Source organism: Salarias fasciatus, chromosome 8 (genome assembly GCF_902148845.1).
Source record: "Salarias fasciatus chromosome 8, fSalaFa1.1, whole genome shotgun sequence".
In the NCBI taxonomy this organism is placed as follows: domain Eukaryota; kingdom Metazoa; phylum Chordata; class Actinopteri; order Blenniiformes; family Blenniidae; genus Salarias; species Salarias fasciatus.
The window spans coordinates 16,714,751-16,729,970 of record NC_043752.1 but is presented as its reverse complement, the minus strand read 5'-3'; the positions used below and the strand labels follow the sequence as shown (position 1 = coordinate 16,729,970).

The window sequence follows — 15,220 nt, the reverse complement described above, 5'->3', positions numbered from 1 at the left end:
CTCAGCTCTGAAGTCTGTTTATGGCCTAAGAACAAACTCTAACGCCTGTCCAGTCTGCTGATGGGAGTCGCCTCTTCACAAATCTGTCCAACATAAACGATGGCGTGAACACTTCCACGAGCTACTAAAGCAACAAGGCTCAGCAAGAGGAGACGCTACATCTACACTGACGGCTCACCCTACAAGACACGAACTGGATGAACCAATCACTTCGGCTGAGGTGGAAAAGGCACTGAAACAGACTCAATCTGGAAAGTCTCCTGGCTTAGATGGGATCCCCTCGGATGTCCTGAAACATGGTGGCCAGCAGGTTGTAGATCACCTGTTGCATTTGTACAATCTCTGCTGGGAACAAGTACAATCTCTGCTGGGAACAAGAACAATTACCTCAGGACTTCAGGGATGCATTGATAGTTACCATCTATAAGAAGAAGGGCGACAGAAGTGACTGTGGTAACCACCGAGGGATTTCCCTTCTATCAATTTCTGGGAAAGTCTTTGCAAAGGTTCTCTGATTGAAGAAGGTGTCAGAGAGTGTCCTGCCTGAAAGTCAATGTGGTTTCAGGACTGGTAGGTCAACAACCAACATGATCTTTACTTTGCGTCAACTGCAAGAGAAGGCTTTTGAACAACAGCAACAGCTGTACATTGTCTTCATAGACTTTTCTAAAGCATTTGACACAGTTGATCGAGCTACACTGTGGAAGGTGCTCGAAGTCTATGGCTGTCCTGACAAATTCACAAGCATGGTCAAACAGTTTCACGACAACATGTCTGCAGTCGTCTCTGCTGGAGGGGATACCGGTGCTTCTTTTCCGGTATGTCACGGCGTCAAGCAAGGGTGTGTGTTGGCACCGACCTTGTTTGCGATATATCTGCTGCCGTTCTGGAGTATGTGGGTAGCAGAACTACAAAAGGAGTGTACATCAAGTCACGATCAGATGGTAGTCTCTTCAACCTTGCTCGGCTACGAGCTGCCACTAAGACAAAACTGATCTGTGTGAGAGAATTGCTCTATGCCGACGACTCTGCCTTGGTTGCTACAAATCTACAAGATATACAAGAGATTACCAACCTATTTGTTGAAGCAGCAACATGCTTTGGCTTGCGAATAAATGCCTCCAAAACTGAGCTTCTGTACCAACCACCACCGCACCAGCAACCTGAGTAACCAGCTGTAGAGGTGAACGGTGTGGCCTTGAAAACAACGGCCACTTTCACGTACCTAGGGAGCACAGTCGCCAACAAGAACTTGTCTGATGTTGAGATTGACCGAAGAATTCGAGCTGCCTATAAGGCTTTTGGGTCACTACATCAGCGACTCTGGTCCCGACATGACATCAAGCTCTGTACGAAGATCAAAATCTACAACACAGCTGTATTGCCATCACTTCTATACGGCACGGAAGCCATGATCCTTTATCGCCGACACATCAAACAACTAACACATGTCCAACTTCGCCACATACGCCACATCATGCACATTAAGTGGCAAGACCGTGTCCCAGATGTCAAATTACTAGAACGAGTGGAAGTGGTAAGTGTAGAAGCTTTGCTGGCTGCAGCTCAGCTATGCTGGGCTGGACATGTCTCGAGGATGCCTGATGACCACCTCCCCAAACGAGTGTTCTACAGCTAGCTGCAGCATGATAAACGTATGCGTGGTGGCCAGAACCTTCGATATAAAGATGTCCTTAAGCGTCACATGAAATCTGCCCAGATTGACAGCGACACTTGAGAGCAGCAAGCCTCAGACAGGTCCAACTGGCGTGTTGTTCTGCACCAAACCATCAAAAGTGTCGAAGAGAAAAGAAGAACTGATTATCTGTCCGCTCATGATTGCCGTCACACTGTTTTAAGTGCCAGTGATTTCACCTGTGGCAAATGTGGGTGACCATGTAGATCAAGAGCTGGTCTGATGGCTCACCTACGTGCATGTAAGAGATAAACAACTCCCAACCTTGAAACACCTCTCCACCTCTCTCGTCCTCATCGAAATCGATGGACTGCCGAAGAAGAAGAATTCAAACCAGTTAAATTGTTTTCTTACATTTCAAGAACAAGATAATTGTCTGGACTAAACCAACTAAATGTTTTTCATTTGTAGTGTGAAGGCAGTCAAACTGGGCCATCGAAAATGACGCTAACCTTTATTAAACTCTGTTTGGCATCCAAAGACAAGTTTGGTCATTTATAGGGGTGTCCTCAGATAGTCGATTCGATGATTCGTTCGAAGGGGCCTGATTCGACTGCCAATCACGCAGTCGAAGCATCGAAAAAATGTGGTTATTAAACGAGGACCATTCCATTACAGCCATATGGGGGTGCTGAATGACTGGTTTTACATAGAATTGCTTGGGGTTTTTTTCCAAATAAACATGATATAAAGCCTATTTGATATACATGTTAGCCTATCAAATATACTGTGGAAAAATGTACTTGTACTTTTATTCAATATTCTATTTACGGTTTGTGAATGAACCACCATGGTGAGTGGCACAATTCGATTTTGCGCAGAGCTCCATCACAGAGCAGCATCTAGGTGGCAATTTGGCTCAACTTTAAAAGGCTCAAAAAAAAAAAAAAAAAAAAAAACAACTTCAGACCAAGTCAAAGAAGATCCAAAAAAAAGTCAAATGCAAGTTGTGTCCTGTCATATCACTCCACAACAACGTGGCTTTCCACCTTAAACGGGTAAGTAGCCAGATAATTGGGCTAATAACAGACGGTTCTGTTACTCATTTTTAATGCTGACTTTTATTTCGTCTAATTGTAATATTAGGTTATTATTATATTATTATTATTTATCTAAAAGGCTAATTCTATTTAATTTAGTGTTTGTTTTTGCATGGATGTTGCGCTGCCAAACGGACCGACATAGCGCAATTAAGTCTATTTCATTTAATTTGAGCAGATAATCTGAGAACTTGTTTAGCCAAAAAATGTGAGCTTATCTGCAGAGCTTATAGATATAAATAAATTACATGCTTTAGCCCGTTTGTTAAAAGTGGGTTTGGTTTGGTTCATGGAGGCAAACAGACGGACGCACACAGACAGACCCACAAGGAGCCGACAAGACACACCTGGATCACGGGACTTAAAATACATGGCAGGGCAGGTGAGGCACATTAGGGAGTAACGAGGCGGGAGCACGTGAGGGCAGACAAACTGAACAGGACCCCAGCGCCTCCACGAGGACGCAGGGGCACAGGGCGTGACAGTACCACCCCTCTCCATGTGCGCCTCCTGGCACACAAGGCAGAGGAGGACTCGGGACGGGACTTGGGACGGGGACGGGACTTGGGACGGGGACGGGACTCGGGACGGGGACTCGGGACTCGGGACGGGGACTCGGGACTCGGGACGGGGACTCGGGACTCGGGACGGGGACTCGGGACTCGGGACGGGGACTCGGGACGGGGACGGGACTCGGGACGGGGACGGGACTCGGGACGGGGACGGGACTCGGGACGGGGACGGGACTCGGGACGGGGACGGGACTCGGGACGGGGACGGGACTCGGGACTCGGGACGGGGACGGGACTCGGGACGGGGACGGGGACGGGACTCGGGACGGGGACGGGACTCGGGACTCGGGACGGGGACGGGACTCGGGACTCGGGACGGGGACGGGACTCGGGACTCGGGACGGGGACGGGACTCGGGACTCGGGACTCGGGACGGGACTCGGGACTCGGGACGGGGACGGGGACGGGACGGGACTCGGGACGGGGACGGGGACGGGACTCGGGACTCCAGCACGGAACGGTGGTGTGCTGCGCTCCCTTGGGCAGCCAGCACGGACACGAGCAGGACTGGTTTGGACTGCACGCCGGCAGCAAACAGGAACGGGTCGGGACTGCATGGCGGCACACAATCTGGAGGCGAGCTTCTCTCGCCAGCAGGGTGCCATAGGCACACGGTCCGGGGGCGGCAGCCTCACCGGCACACGCCCAGGGGGCGCCGGCTTCTTTCGCCGGCGGGGGGCCATAGGCACACGGTCCGGGGGCGAGCAGCTTCGGCGACGCCCAGAGGCAGGGGATCCGGGGGGTGAGACTTACTGCCTGCTGGGTCCAGACGTGGTTGGCTCCTTCCGTCATGGGTGCAGGGTGGAAGGACCCAGGCGCAGGCAGCCAGGCGGGGAAAAAAAGTCTTTATTTTCCAAAACAAGGGAATCCAGAACTCCCGGGAACTCAGGAACACAGGAACAAAACGGCGCGGAGGTGCAGACAGGGACATGGAGACAAACAGACGGACGCACACAGACAGACCCATAAGGAGCCGACAAGACACACCTGGATCACGGGACTTAAAATACATGGCAGGGCAGGTGAGGCACATTAGGGAGTAACGAGGCGGGAGCACATGAGGGCAGACAAACAGAACAGGACCCCAGCGCCTCCATGAGGACGCAGGGGCACAGGGCGTGACAATCACAGGAGCACTTATAACGGCGAAGGATTGATACTGCAGTTAAGTCGGTTGTTTTACAAAATAAATAATGCACAAAAACAGGAACACATGCAAAAGTAAATGGGAAGCAACAAATTAAGCACAAGCCATGCAAAGCAAAATATGAACAACAAGCAAAAAAATAACATGCAAAGCAACAAAACAAAAAGCAAGCAATAACCAGACTTTGAACAAAATTCAGAACTGCAATGAAATCAAAACTCACCCACTGAAGGAATAATGCCTGCGACAAAATAAAATAAATATTAGCTGCCCATTCGCACAGTCTGTCCAGATGAAAATAGGCTACTGTAGCCTATGACAGAGGACGGCGCAAATTAATCCCAGCACCCCTGAAGGCCACCCCCCCACCCCACGCCCGCAGGAGCTCCATAGGGGAAAGCTCGTCGAGGTGAACCTGTTATCGTTGCTGGCGAGGTGTGGGCTGCAAGACCTGCAGCCTTAACTTAAATCCTGAAGGTGATGTGGAACAGCGCAGGACAAGGCAACGGGTCCTTTCTAGGAGCGGCGGCCCTCGTTGTGGACCGCACACTGGAGATTGGTGCCTACAATGGAGACACGAACATTACAACTTTGTGGGGAAACTAATCTAAACACAGTTGAATCTTACCTGCTGGAGCAAGCACGCGCGCACAGGCAGCAGGAGGAGGGGGAGAGCCAATGAGGATATTAGTGGCTTGTCCCTGCTGCAGCTCGGATCTACAAGCGTGATTTGGGATCAGCATTGGCCCGAGCCAAAAATGACAAGGCAGAACAACGAGCAGCTTTCCCCGAGCGAGGAGTCCGAAACTCGGGGCGCAAACCGAAATCGGTCGCCCGAGGCACACAAGCGTGCCTCCAAACCAGGAAATCTCGGCTGGTTACCAAACGCTGCAACCACCGCACCGAAACCAAACGTGTGTGCGGGCACAGACCACCCACTAAGCTTATAGGCTCGGTTTGGTGCCACCTTCCAATCACAGCCCAGGTAAGATGCACACCATCATGCCACATAGGCAAGGCGCCCCGTGAGCACCCATACTGTGCTGCGCTGCTCCGACGCCCCGTGTAGGCACGCTACACACCACCGCTCCCCCTGCTCTGCCAAACAAGATGATAGATTCGACTATCAGTCGACTATTGGCAGATTCGGACGAATCAGATTCGACTATGGAAATTCTTATTCGGGGACACCTCCAGTCATTTAAGCTCGATAGAAAATTGCTCCACTTATTGCATTGTTTGAGTTCATCCCTCAGTCTCCACACATCACACTCAGCTCTCTGTATCCTTGGTTTGTCCTTCACATATTCATTTAGTCTGAGGGTGTGAAAAACTTTGAATTATTAGGAACTGAAGTTCCCTCCAGTGGCAGAAAAAGAGAAACTTTGAACAAGGAAATTTCATCTCTGTTAGCTGTTGGCACAGGTTCACCACTAGATGTCAGCACAAACAAAGTGTTTTCAACCTGCCTGGAGATTCATGTCAGTGTCAGATTGGCTTTTCTGGAGTCATTGACATGAAATCATTCTCTCAATTTATCAATCCAGAACATGACTGATATTTTCGGGGTGGTCCTTCAGCTGGTCCTCTGTGGACCCTTCATGCCTTTATTGTCAACTTTAAGCAGAATCAGGACTGGATGAGGTAAAGCAGGGTCTTACTGGAATGACAGTTCCCCTTCTCATGGCAGAACAAGAAGCCAGGAGAGTCTGAGGAGCAGAGGCAGAGATTCAAAGCCTCTAATTCACTTTCAGTGGTAACAGGACCAGTGAGAGCCATGTGCAGAAGAAGGGAAAGTCTGTTGTCCTCCTGATTACCAGTAACGTGATCATGTCTGGTTGATTTGCTCACATTCACCCGGTCACAGTAGTCAACCAGATACAGCTCGGTTCACCTTTCATGTTTTGTGTCATCAGAGGCAAGATCCACAAGCCACAGTTTAAACCAGAAGTATTGTGACTGATGAGCGGATGAGACTCCCACCCTGATGCCTTTGGGCTTTGTTCATCTGGACTCCCTCAGAGAGCTCCTTGTTCATATGAGAATATAAAAATAGAGACATTTCCACCTTGTGAAAGTTTACCAGAACTGGCTCCATTATTGCTGTGAATGTGTGAAAGTATGACTCTCTGAAAGAGACGATAAAAGCAGTTTGATGCCATTTGTCCTGCTGCTTGTTTACAGATTGAGCCCATTGTTGGACAAGAGAACGAAGACGATGGCCAGCGGGCGGTATCAGCTCACCCCGGACATGATCCACCTGGTGGAGGCCAAGAAGGCCCAGGCTCTGGCCAGCGATCAGGACTACAGGAAGAAGCTGCACCAGTACACGGTGCTGCCCGACGACATGAAGGTCAAGTTGGCCAAGAAGGCTTACAACCTGCAGAGTGAGGTGAGGGCAGTGGAGAATGAAGGGACGAAAGGAGCTAAGCTGAAATGACGAAGTGGATCTGACTTGTTTTTATCTATTGAGTCGTGTCTAGAAACTGTACAAGTCGGATCTGAATTACATGAAAGGCGTGGCCTGGGATGGAGTCGGTGCTCCGCAGCTGGAGTCTGCAATGAAAGCTGGGCAGCTCCTCAGTGATGTATGTGGATGTTGAGTTCCACTCTGCTTTCATGCACCTGGTTGAATGTTTTATGTTTTTGTGCGTCTTGATCTAAGGTCTAGTTGAAATTGTTTTGACGCCCATGTTGGTCTCCCTGCATGCAGAAAAAGTACCGCCAGCTGCCAGACAGCCTGAAGTTCACCTCTGTCACAGACTCCCCCGATATCATCCACGCTAAGACGAGCTACCAGCAGTGCAGCGAGGTAAGAGAACTCATCATATTATTCTCCTCTGAGCCACATCTGTTGTTTTTACCGTGCGCTTTGAGAGTGATTGATATGAAAATCACACGTTTATTACCTTTTGTCAACCACAGAAACTCTACAAATCCAGAAAGAATAACGACATGCATAAATACACCTTACACCCAGATGATGCAGACTTTGTGAGAGCCAAGGTTAACGCCCTGCAGATCAGCGACGTAAGGCTCAAATCCAGAAGTCCAGCACCTCCTCCTCCTCCACTCTCCAGAACTCAGTTAAAATGTCCAACAAAGCCATAGAAGACGCATAGATTTTTAGAGATGACACTTTTGAAAAGTGTGTTTAACTTTTACTGAGAGGTTTATTTTACTACTTTGATGAAGTGACTGAAGTTGTGGTGTAGTTTTATGGAGCGCCACAGGCTGTTGCTGCAGCAATGAACGATGATGTGTAGTTAATTTAATGGCGAAGGGGATAAAGTACGTAGAACAAGGACGGGAGTTTGTTCGAGAGACGATTGAGGTTTGTGTATGTGCTGAAAAAGAAGGGAGTCCAGAAAAAAAACTGTTTTCCGATGTAGATTTTATCACTTCTGAGTGGGTTGATATGCAAATAAAGGACCAGTTTTAACAACAGTTCAAGGAGTAACATCAAGATGATCGGAGCAGTTTTTATATCTATATCCTGGGTGTGTTCAGAAGGTACCAGATGGTCAGCAGGCGTGACCCTGTTGCAGCCGTGCTGAACAGGTCTGGTCATGCTGTCCGCGTTGAGCCAGGCTCAGAAAACCACAGAAACCATGTGTGATCCACTTTTTGTCTGGCAGGTTCAGCTTTGTGAGTTTGTGACGGTGCCTCTTGTAACTCAAAGCTGGGCTGGGAGTAAATGCTTGATTTCACTGCTGATAAAATAAACGCTTTTTGTTTTGTTTTTTTCAAAGCACGCCACTCTGTCCTCTCCTGTTCTTGCCTCTCCGAGGACAGATATCTGAGTACAAAAGGGGACCGCGAGCTCGAGACGCTCAGTTCATCTTGGATTTGATCCAGTTGAGGAAGGTGTGAATGTTGGCGAAGATGCTGGGCTTGTTCCTCTGGCCGCAGCCTTGGCCCCAGCTCACCACCCCGGTCACATAGTGTGTCCCGTTCTGTTCACACACCAGGGGGCTGCCGGAGTCACCCTGCAGGATGACATTAGAAAAAAAAGCGTAGATCACAGAGCTGTCTGGCCCCTCCAGAGGCTCCTCAGATGGTTTTCACTCACCTGGCAGGAGTCCACGCCGCCCTGCAGGATGCCTGCACACAACATGCTGCTGTCCAGCAGATTCCCGTAGATCTGAGGAGTTTTGCATCGGTCTTCAGAGATCAGGAAAACTCGAGCGTTCAGCAGCTGGGGGCTGTAGCTATCTGGAAAGCAGAGGGTTACAGGGAATCTGCACAAAGTTCCTTTTTGAACATCAAACTTGACCAAATTTAATATAAAAAGCAAGAAAAGGCCGTTTATAGACCGAGTGTTACATGCTTCGGTGAGTCCCCATCCGGAGATCACACACTCCTTCCCTGCAGGGAACGGCCGGTCGGGCAGACAGGCCGTCCTCACAAAGCGAGTTTCCTTCGCGCAGTAAGGACTGTCCGTAACTTTGAGTTTAAGGAGAGCTGCAAAGAAAAACAGCAACTTATTTATTAATATCGATAGCAGCAAATATAAGGATTATAAAGTTTAAAAACTTTTTAAAAAAACTCCTGATGCACATGACTTACCAATGTCATTGTAAAGAGCTGCGGGAGTCGACCTGTAGTTCTCATGAACGATGGTCTGGATGACCGGGATGGTCTGGTCCATTTCCTCTTGCCTCTGGAGGTTCACTCCTCCCAGCACAACCTGGTACTCCTTGTTTGGGAGACTGAAATACAGGCACGAATCAACCGCATGAGCAGAAACATGAAATGTGAGAGGTCAGGAGGTCATGAGGGCAGCAAACCCACATGCAGTGGGCGGCGGTGAGGACCCAGCAGGAGGAGATCAGGATGCCGCCGCACATGTGTCCGTACAATCCTTTGGAGCCCCGGTCTCTCATCTGCAGCGACACCTGCCAGGGGTGGGCACCTGGGAAAGACTTCCTGCCCCCGTGGATCCTGGAAGTGCGAAGGGGCTGGGATTTCCCACACTGGGAGAACTGGGCGGGACCGGCGTCCGGCCTGGACGGCGTCGGGAGCGGGGCTGGAGCTGGAGCTGCGGTGGCCGGAATGAAGAAACATGAAGACGATGTTTATAAGGTATGAATCATGAGGGAGAGGCAGGAAATTCAGGCATTTCAGAAACCAGACTGCCTGCTATTGCAGTATTGTTGTTTGTATATTTTTTTTCCAGAAAGATCACCTGTAGAACACTTCTTGACGTTGCAGTGGTCCCAGGTCAGTTCTCCATGCTTTTTAATGAAACACCACGGCTTCTCATCACCGTCAGGGTTCCTGAAAAGAAAAAGACCTCAGTGAAACATCCATAAGTCGAGATTATAGGCCTACATGCATTAAAAAAAAAAAAAAGTTAAAATATCTCTGAAATGTTTCACAAACATATTCCATCAGGAAACTGCATTAAAAGCTATGCACACAAAGTGGAACACTTTCGTAAATGTAATGTGACATGCAGTAAAAACAGAATCTGATTAGGAATCAAATACCTGCAGTAGTTCTCTGCCAGGCCGTCAAAGTCTGAATACATGACGTAAGGATCTTCCCCGTTTTGTGTGATGAAAAACGAATGCCAGTCCAGACACTCGATCCCTTCCTCTGTCGTACTGACGACGCCCCTGTAGTCCGCTCCAGACCCAACGTAGCAGTCGGTGGGAGCTGAGGGAGAATGCGTCATGTCAGAGTGAAGATATGTGAGATAAAAGCTTCAAAGGGAATCATTAGTTAAATGCAACAAGCATAACAGTAATTTAACTTTGTTCTATATTTCCAATCCAAAAATGTCCTGACTTCAGGATTATCACAATTTTTAATTCGAATACAACTGCATTACCAATAAGAGACATTCAATAAAAGCATATAGAAAATCTCAAGAACATCAAAGAATATGAAATTCATTCTGGTGTAGCTGTTTTTAAATGTGTATACATGTGTATAAAGCACTTTATTTTTAAAGGAAGACCTTATTGGCTAAAGGAAAACAAAGAAAAGCAAATCAATCAAATGGTTGAGTATACTCAAACCACTCTCTGCGGTTTTCTTTTTTTTTTTTTTTTTTTTTGCATGTGAATTCATGTCAGCTCTGCAGGAAATCTTTACCAGTTCCACACAACCTCCCGGTGAATCCATTGCGACAGGCACAGCGGAAGCGGCGGTTCCCTTTAATGCAGGAGCCTCCATTTTTGCAGGGGTTTGGTTGACAGGGAGACGCTGGCACTGATACACACAAGACAAACACTCAGATGCAGTGACCGGAAGCTTTAGATGCACATGGTTTGGTTTGGAGCTACTAAAATAGCATGCATTCAACTTTTGAAAAATATATGTTTTGAAAAAATCAAAGTTCTGGCGTTGTTTTTAGCAAATGAAGTTAACTGTAGTTTGTTAACAACTCACAGGTCTTGCAGTCTGGACCTTGGTACGGGGGTCTGCACTTGCACTCATAAAATGGTTGTTTGTTCAAATTAATAAGGCAGTCACCAGCACCGCATTTGGCATTCTCACAAACATTTTTCACTGTGGAACAAAAGCAACACGTCAAACTCAATCAGGTGAGAAATTCAATAAGAAACACTCCGTCAGAGGAACATGAGCCGTTTTACCTTTCTGGCACCTTTTGCCGGCGTACGGTTCGGGACAGGAGCATGTGAACTCTGTGCGAGACGTGCTGCGGCAAGAACCCCCGTTGAAGCAGGGGTTTTGATCACAGGCAGCTGAGAAAAACAGTCAATTACAATCCTGCTGCTGGCCCACAATGCAACGTCATATGATGAAGGTCAAGTGTGGAAACTCACTGGGTAGGTCCAGGAGGTCGATCAGCCAGTCACCAAAATCCCACCTGACACTAGGGGCATCGGTGGGGATGTCCACGTAATCATCTGCCAACAGAGGACAATTCAGACAAGACTTTTTCAACCGGACACAGTCTGTACACTGTCTGCTGGCGTTTGAGGTGAGGGATGAGATATCTGCAGTTCTTTAAGCTGAAATGTGCAACTTTGGAACATTTGGTGTCAGTGAGTCCCACATATATCAATGAAGTCCTTTTCGGTCCAGACATCTTCACATTCTGTTTTGTCAAAGGAGGATTGTTGGATTTATCAGACTGAATTTTAAAACATTTCATTGTCTCTCTCTTTTTTTTCTTTTTTTTTTACGATATTGTCATCAGGCAAGTTAATGCACTTTATTTTAGAAAGATCTGGGTTCTGTTCTTAATTTCAACATGAATCTTCATCAGAATTATGTAAATAATAGCATTGTCTTCAGCACTGAAGTCACATCGACTGTTCTGCTTCACATGAAGTGGAAACTGTTCCTGTTTGGAAATTAATAAAACCCAACACCACACATCTTGAAATAACACAGTCGTGACTGGATGCTTAATTGTCTGATATGGTAGCAAAGTGGCACAAACAGTGAAATGAATCATGTCACCGCCGTCGAGGTTCTTACAGTATTCATCGACCTGCAATGACAAAAAAATCACAGCAAAAATCTGAATCAGTCAACAAATACTCTTGAGTTATGAGTAAAACCTGCTTGAAATGCTCATAAAGAAACTTACATTCGGGTTATTTCCATGAACAGTGTGCACACTGAGGAGAAGCAGCAGAGCTCCTGTAGCCAACATGGTGCTGTGACCAACTTTTAGTTCAACATCTGGATGTTCAGTGTTCACTTTTATACCATACCTGTCAAACTTTAGCCAGCTGCATTGATCCGGTGGGAGTTTGTGTGTTTTAGGGTCGTCCTTACTGTTTTACTTATGCTTGTCTTGTCTTCCTGTAAATTACAGTTGAACTTGAAACTCTGGAACCAAACTTCAAGTGCTGTTCCCGTCACGAACTCGAAACTAATCACCACTGTGAACAAATATTGCAAAGAGAAGCGGGAAAGCCAAAAGATACGATCCATATTTGTCAAACTAAACAGGCCCTCAGTTTCTCATCTTCATGATGAGGACTTCCTGGAATATGTGAAACTGATTGGAGGTCTGTTTTCAAAGAGAGAGTTTTTCAACAATCAGCCTCAGTTTGTGAAATCTCTGTTTGATGTAGACAGCAGCCACAGAGGTCAAAGATGTGGCACGTGGACTGAAAACGGTGGGATTCAATTCAACTTTCATTTCAATTCAGCTTTCTTTATGTAGTGCCAAATACAACATAGTCATTTCTAGGATGCTTTTACAGAGAAAACCCAACACGTCTGTGGGGGTCCCACAGACACTTTTACTCAAAATCTTCTGCTGCTTCAATAAGTATTCTTTATCTGCTGCCTGTGAACCCCAATCGCTGCTCCAGATGAAACACTTGACGCAGTTTGCAAAAACTGAGGAGCTTTCCTCTGATTTTAAAGACAACTTCATATTGTTTCAAATCATGAAAGCCATTTCTGATAGTGTTCAGACACCACGCAGCAAATGCTTCCACAACAACTATAAATGGCTGGAGCAGAAGGAAAACACCATCAATGATGCACTGTGAGGACAAGTGTGTTTTGAAAATTTGTTTTCAATTTCCAATGTGGAGGAATAATGTTCCAGGCAGAATTTCAGATTGGTTTATTGAAACAACAACTTCTAGGTTTATGATATACGACAAGCTCATTAAGCTGATTCCGGACACTTGATGACATATTCGGTAGTTTAGAAGAAAACATGAATGAACTCATGCACAATTTAGTCACTGTAGATTAAAGGGTTAACATTTTCAAGATCTTTTCTTTTAAGTTGCTTGTGGGTTGCAATGCTTTCATTTGATGGCACAGTCTCACAGGGATTAATTTCGACGGTGGCCCCAACGGACCAACAGCACAGTGCAAAATGCAGCGTCAATGTTTTTATGTCCAGCGACCTTCAGTGCCCTAAAAGGTGCTACCAAATAAAATGTGTTACCAAAAAGTGACAAAACAACAGCAACAAGCCACAGTGGAACATCAAAGAGCACATATTTTATCCATAAAATTATCTGGTGGCTGAGTGGTTAAGCTGAGAGGTTCTGGTAACCAGGGTTGTAGGTTTGATTCCTGCAGGGATCTTAACCTCTCAGACCACTTTTTGATTACTTTTCAGGTTTTGATTGAAGACTACTCTGCTCAAAAAGATACAATTCAGCTGATACGGACATTATCTGAAAAATCTGTAGCTCAGTACAAAGAATTGATCCAGCCTGCATTTGCTGCATTATCTTGTGAACTCACAGAAATGAGCTTATTGACCAGTGGTGATAATAGTGATCAGTTTGTTGACAGTGCTATGCACTCTCTAAAATCTGCCCTTGACGTAGTGGCTCCATTGAAGCAGAAAACTCATCAACGCAGGCGCGTTGCTCCATGGTTTAATTCTGAAACCCGAGTTCTCAAACAAAAAACTCGGCAATTAGAACGACTGTGGCGTAAATCTAAATCAGAACAATCTCTGAAGGCCTGGAAATGTAGCTTGCTAAGCTATAAACAAACTCTTTTTAAAGCCAAGACATTATATTACTCTCGTTTAATAGAAATAAACAAAAATAACCCTCGGTTTCTGTTCAGCACTGTAGCCAGACTGACAAACAGTCATACTGCAGTGGAACCAGTAATCCCAGAATCTTTAAACTGCCATGACTTTCTTAAATTCTTTAATGATAAAATCATAACCATCAGAGGTAAAATCAGTGAAGTGCTTTCCTCAGATCAAGCTCAGGGAAGCCAGCCACTGCCTCCACCTGAAACACTAGATAGTTTCTCATCAGTAAGTGGGGCTGAGATTACTTTGATTGTAATGTCTTCTAAAACTTCAACCTGTCTCCTAGATCCAATTCCAACTAAGCTTTTCAAAGATATTCTTCCAGTTATCTTAAATACGATCAAAGCTATAATAAATACGTCTCTGGAAAATGGCTATGTGCCACAGTCATTTAAATTCACAGTAATCAAACCACTGCTGAAAAAACCTAATCTTGATCCTGATATTCTAGCCAACTCCAGACCGATATCAAATCTGCCTTTTCTTTCGAAAGTTCTGGAAAAATTTGTGGTTTAACAGCTTTGCCACCAGTTACAGGACAATAGTTTGAGAAATTTCAGTCACGATATAGAGCTTATCACAGCACTGAGACTGTGTTAGTTAAAGTCACTAATGACTTGCTATTGGCGGCTGATGCAGGCCTTGTCTCAATCCTGGTTCTTTTAGACCGCAGTGCAGCTTTTTGTGACAACGGGAAGAGGAATTGTGTAGTGGTGTATAGAGTTGATTGTTGAATTAATGCTATACACCACAGGGCCTGACAACGCCACCCTGGGAATTACACCCAAGGAAATGTGTACATCATGAGGTGCCCCTTACGGCACCCAAGTCCGGAACTAAGGCAGCAGGAGACGTGGTTCTGTTCGAAAAATTATCTTTTATTAAATATTTCAAATTGCACTCACACCCTAAAAATGGAGGGAAAGAGGGGGGAGCCCAAACAGAGGCTGGCTTACCATTGGGGGCACAATGTATGAGGGGAGAAGAGGGTCTCAGAGGGATCACCCCAGACACACGTGAACACTTTCACACCAAAATAAAAATGGACACATGTGGCGAGGTGAAGAATGCAACTCGGATGACAACGCCACCCAGTTTTAATGGAGACTGGGAACTCACTAAAATACCAAAAAGGCTCTAAAAACAAGGCAAGCAGTGTAAAACCAACAGGCTGAAATGAATGGGGCTAGTAAAAGATTTATTACAATGAATCAAATAGATGAATAAAAATAAACAAAGCAGCACAAGACTTAA

General features: G+C 46.2%; 1 protein-coding gene across 1 annotated transcript; it reads right to left on the bottom strand.

Annotated features, from left to right (window-relative positions):
• Positions 1 to 8,288: 8,288 nt before the first annotated feature.
• LOC115393805 (hyaluronan-binding protein 2-like) lies at positions 8,289 to 12,091 on the bottom strand. The gene is made up of 13 exons (XM_030098914.1): positions 12,026 to 12,091; positions 11,896 to 11,926; positions 11,253 to 11,336; positions 11,061 to 11,171; positions 10,855 to 10,974; positions 10,558 to 10,674; positions 9,948 to 10,116; positions 9,644 to 9,735; positions 9,250 to 9,496; positions 9,025 to 9,167; positions 8,782 to 8,919; positions 8,528 to 8,670; positions 8,289 to 8,444 (listed from the first exon to the last, which is right to left on the bottom strand). The coding sequence occupies exons 1-13, from the start codon at positions 12,089 to 12,091 to the stop codon at positions 8,289 to 8,291; spliced, it is 1,617 nt and encodes a 538-aa protein (XP_029954774.1).
• Positions 12,092 to 15,220: the final 3,129 nt, after the last annotated feature.

Bases quoted from the DNA above. Each gene is read 5' to 3' on its own strand.
- LOC115393805 (XM_030098914.1), bottom strand. From the start codon at position 12,091: ATGTTGGCTACAGGAGCTCTGCTGCTTCTCCTCAGTGTGCACACTGTT. The intron at 9,168-9,249 runs GTGGGTTTGCTG...CCTGTATTTCAG, and splicing joins CTCACCGCCGCCCACTGCAT to TCTCCCAAACAAGGAGTACC. The intron at 8,445-8,527 runs GTGAGTGAAAAC...GTCATCCTGCAG, and splicing joins GCGGCGTGGACTCCTGCCAG to GGTGACTCCGGCAGCCCCCT.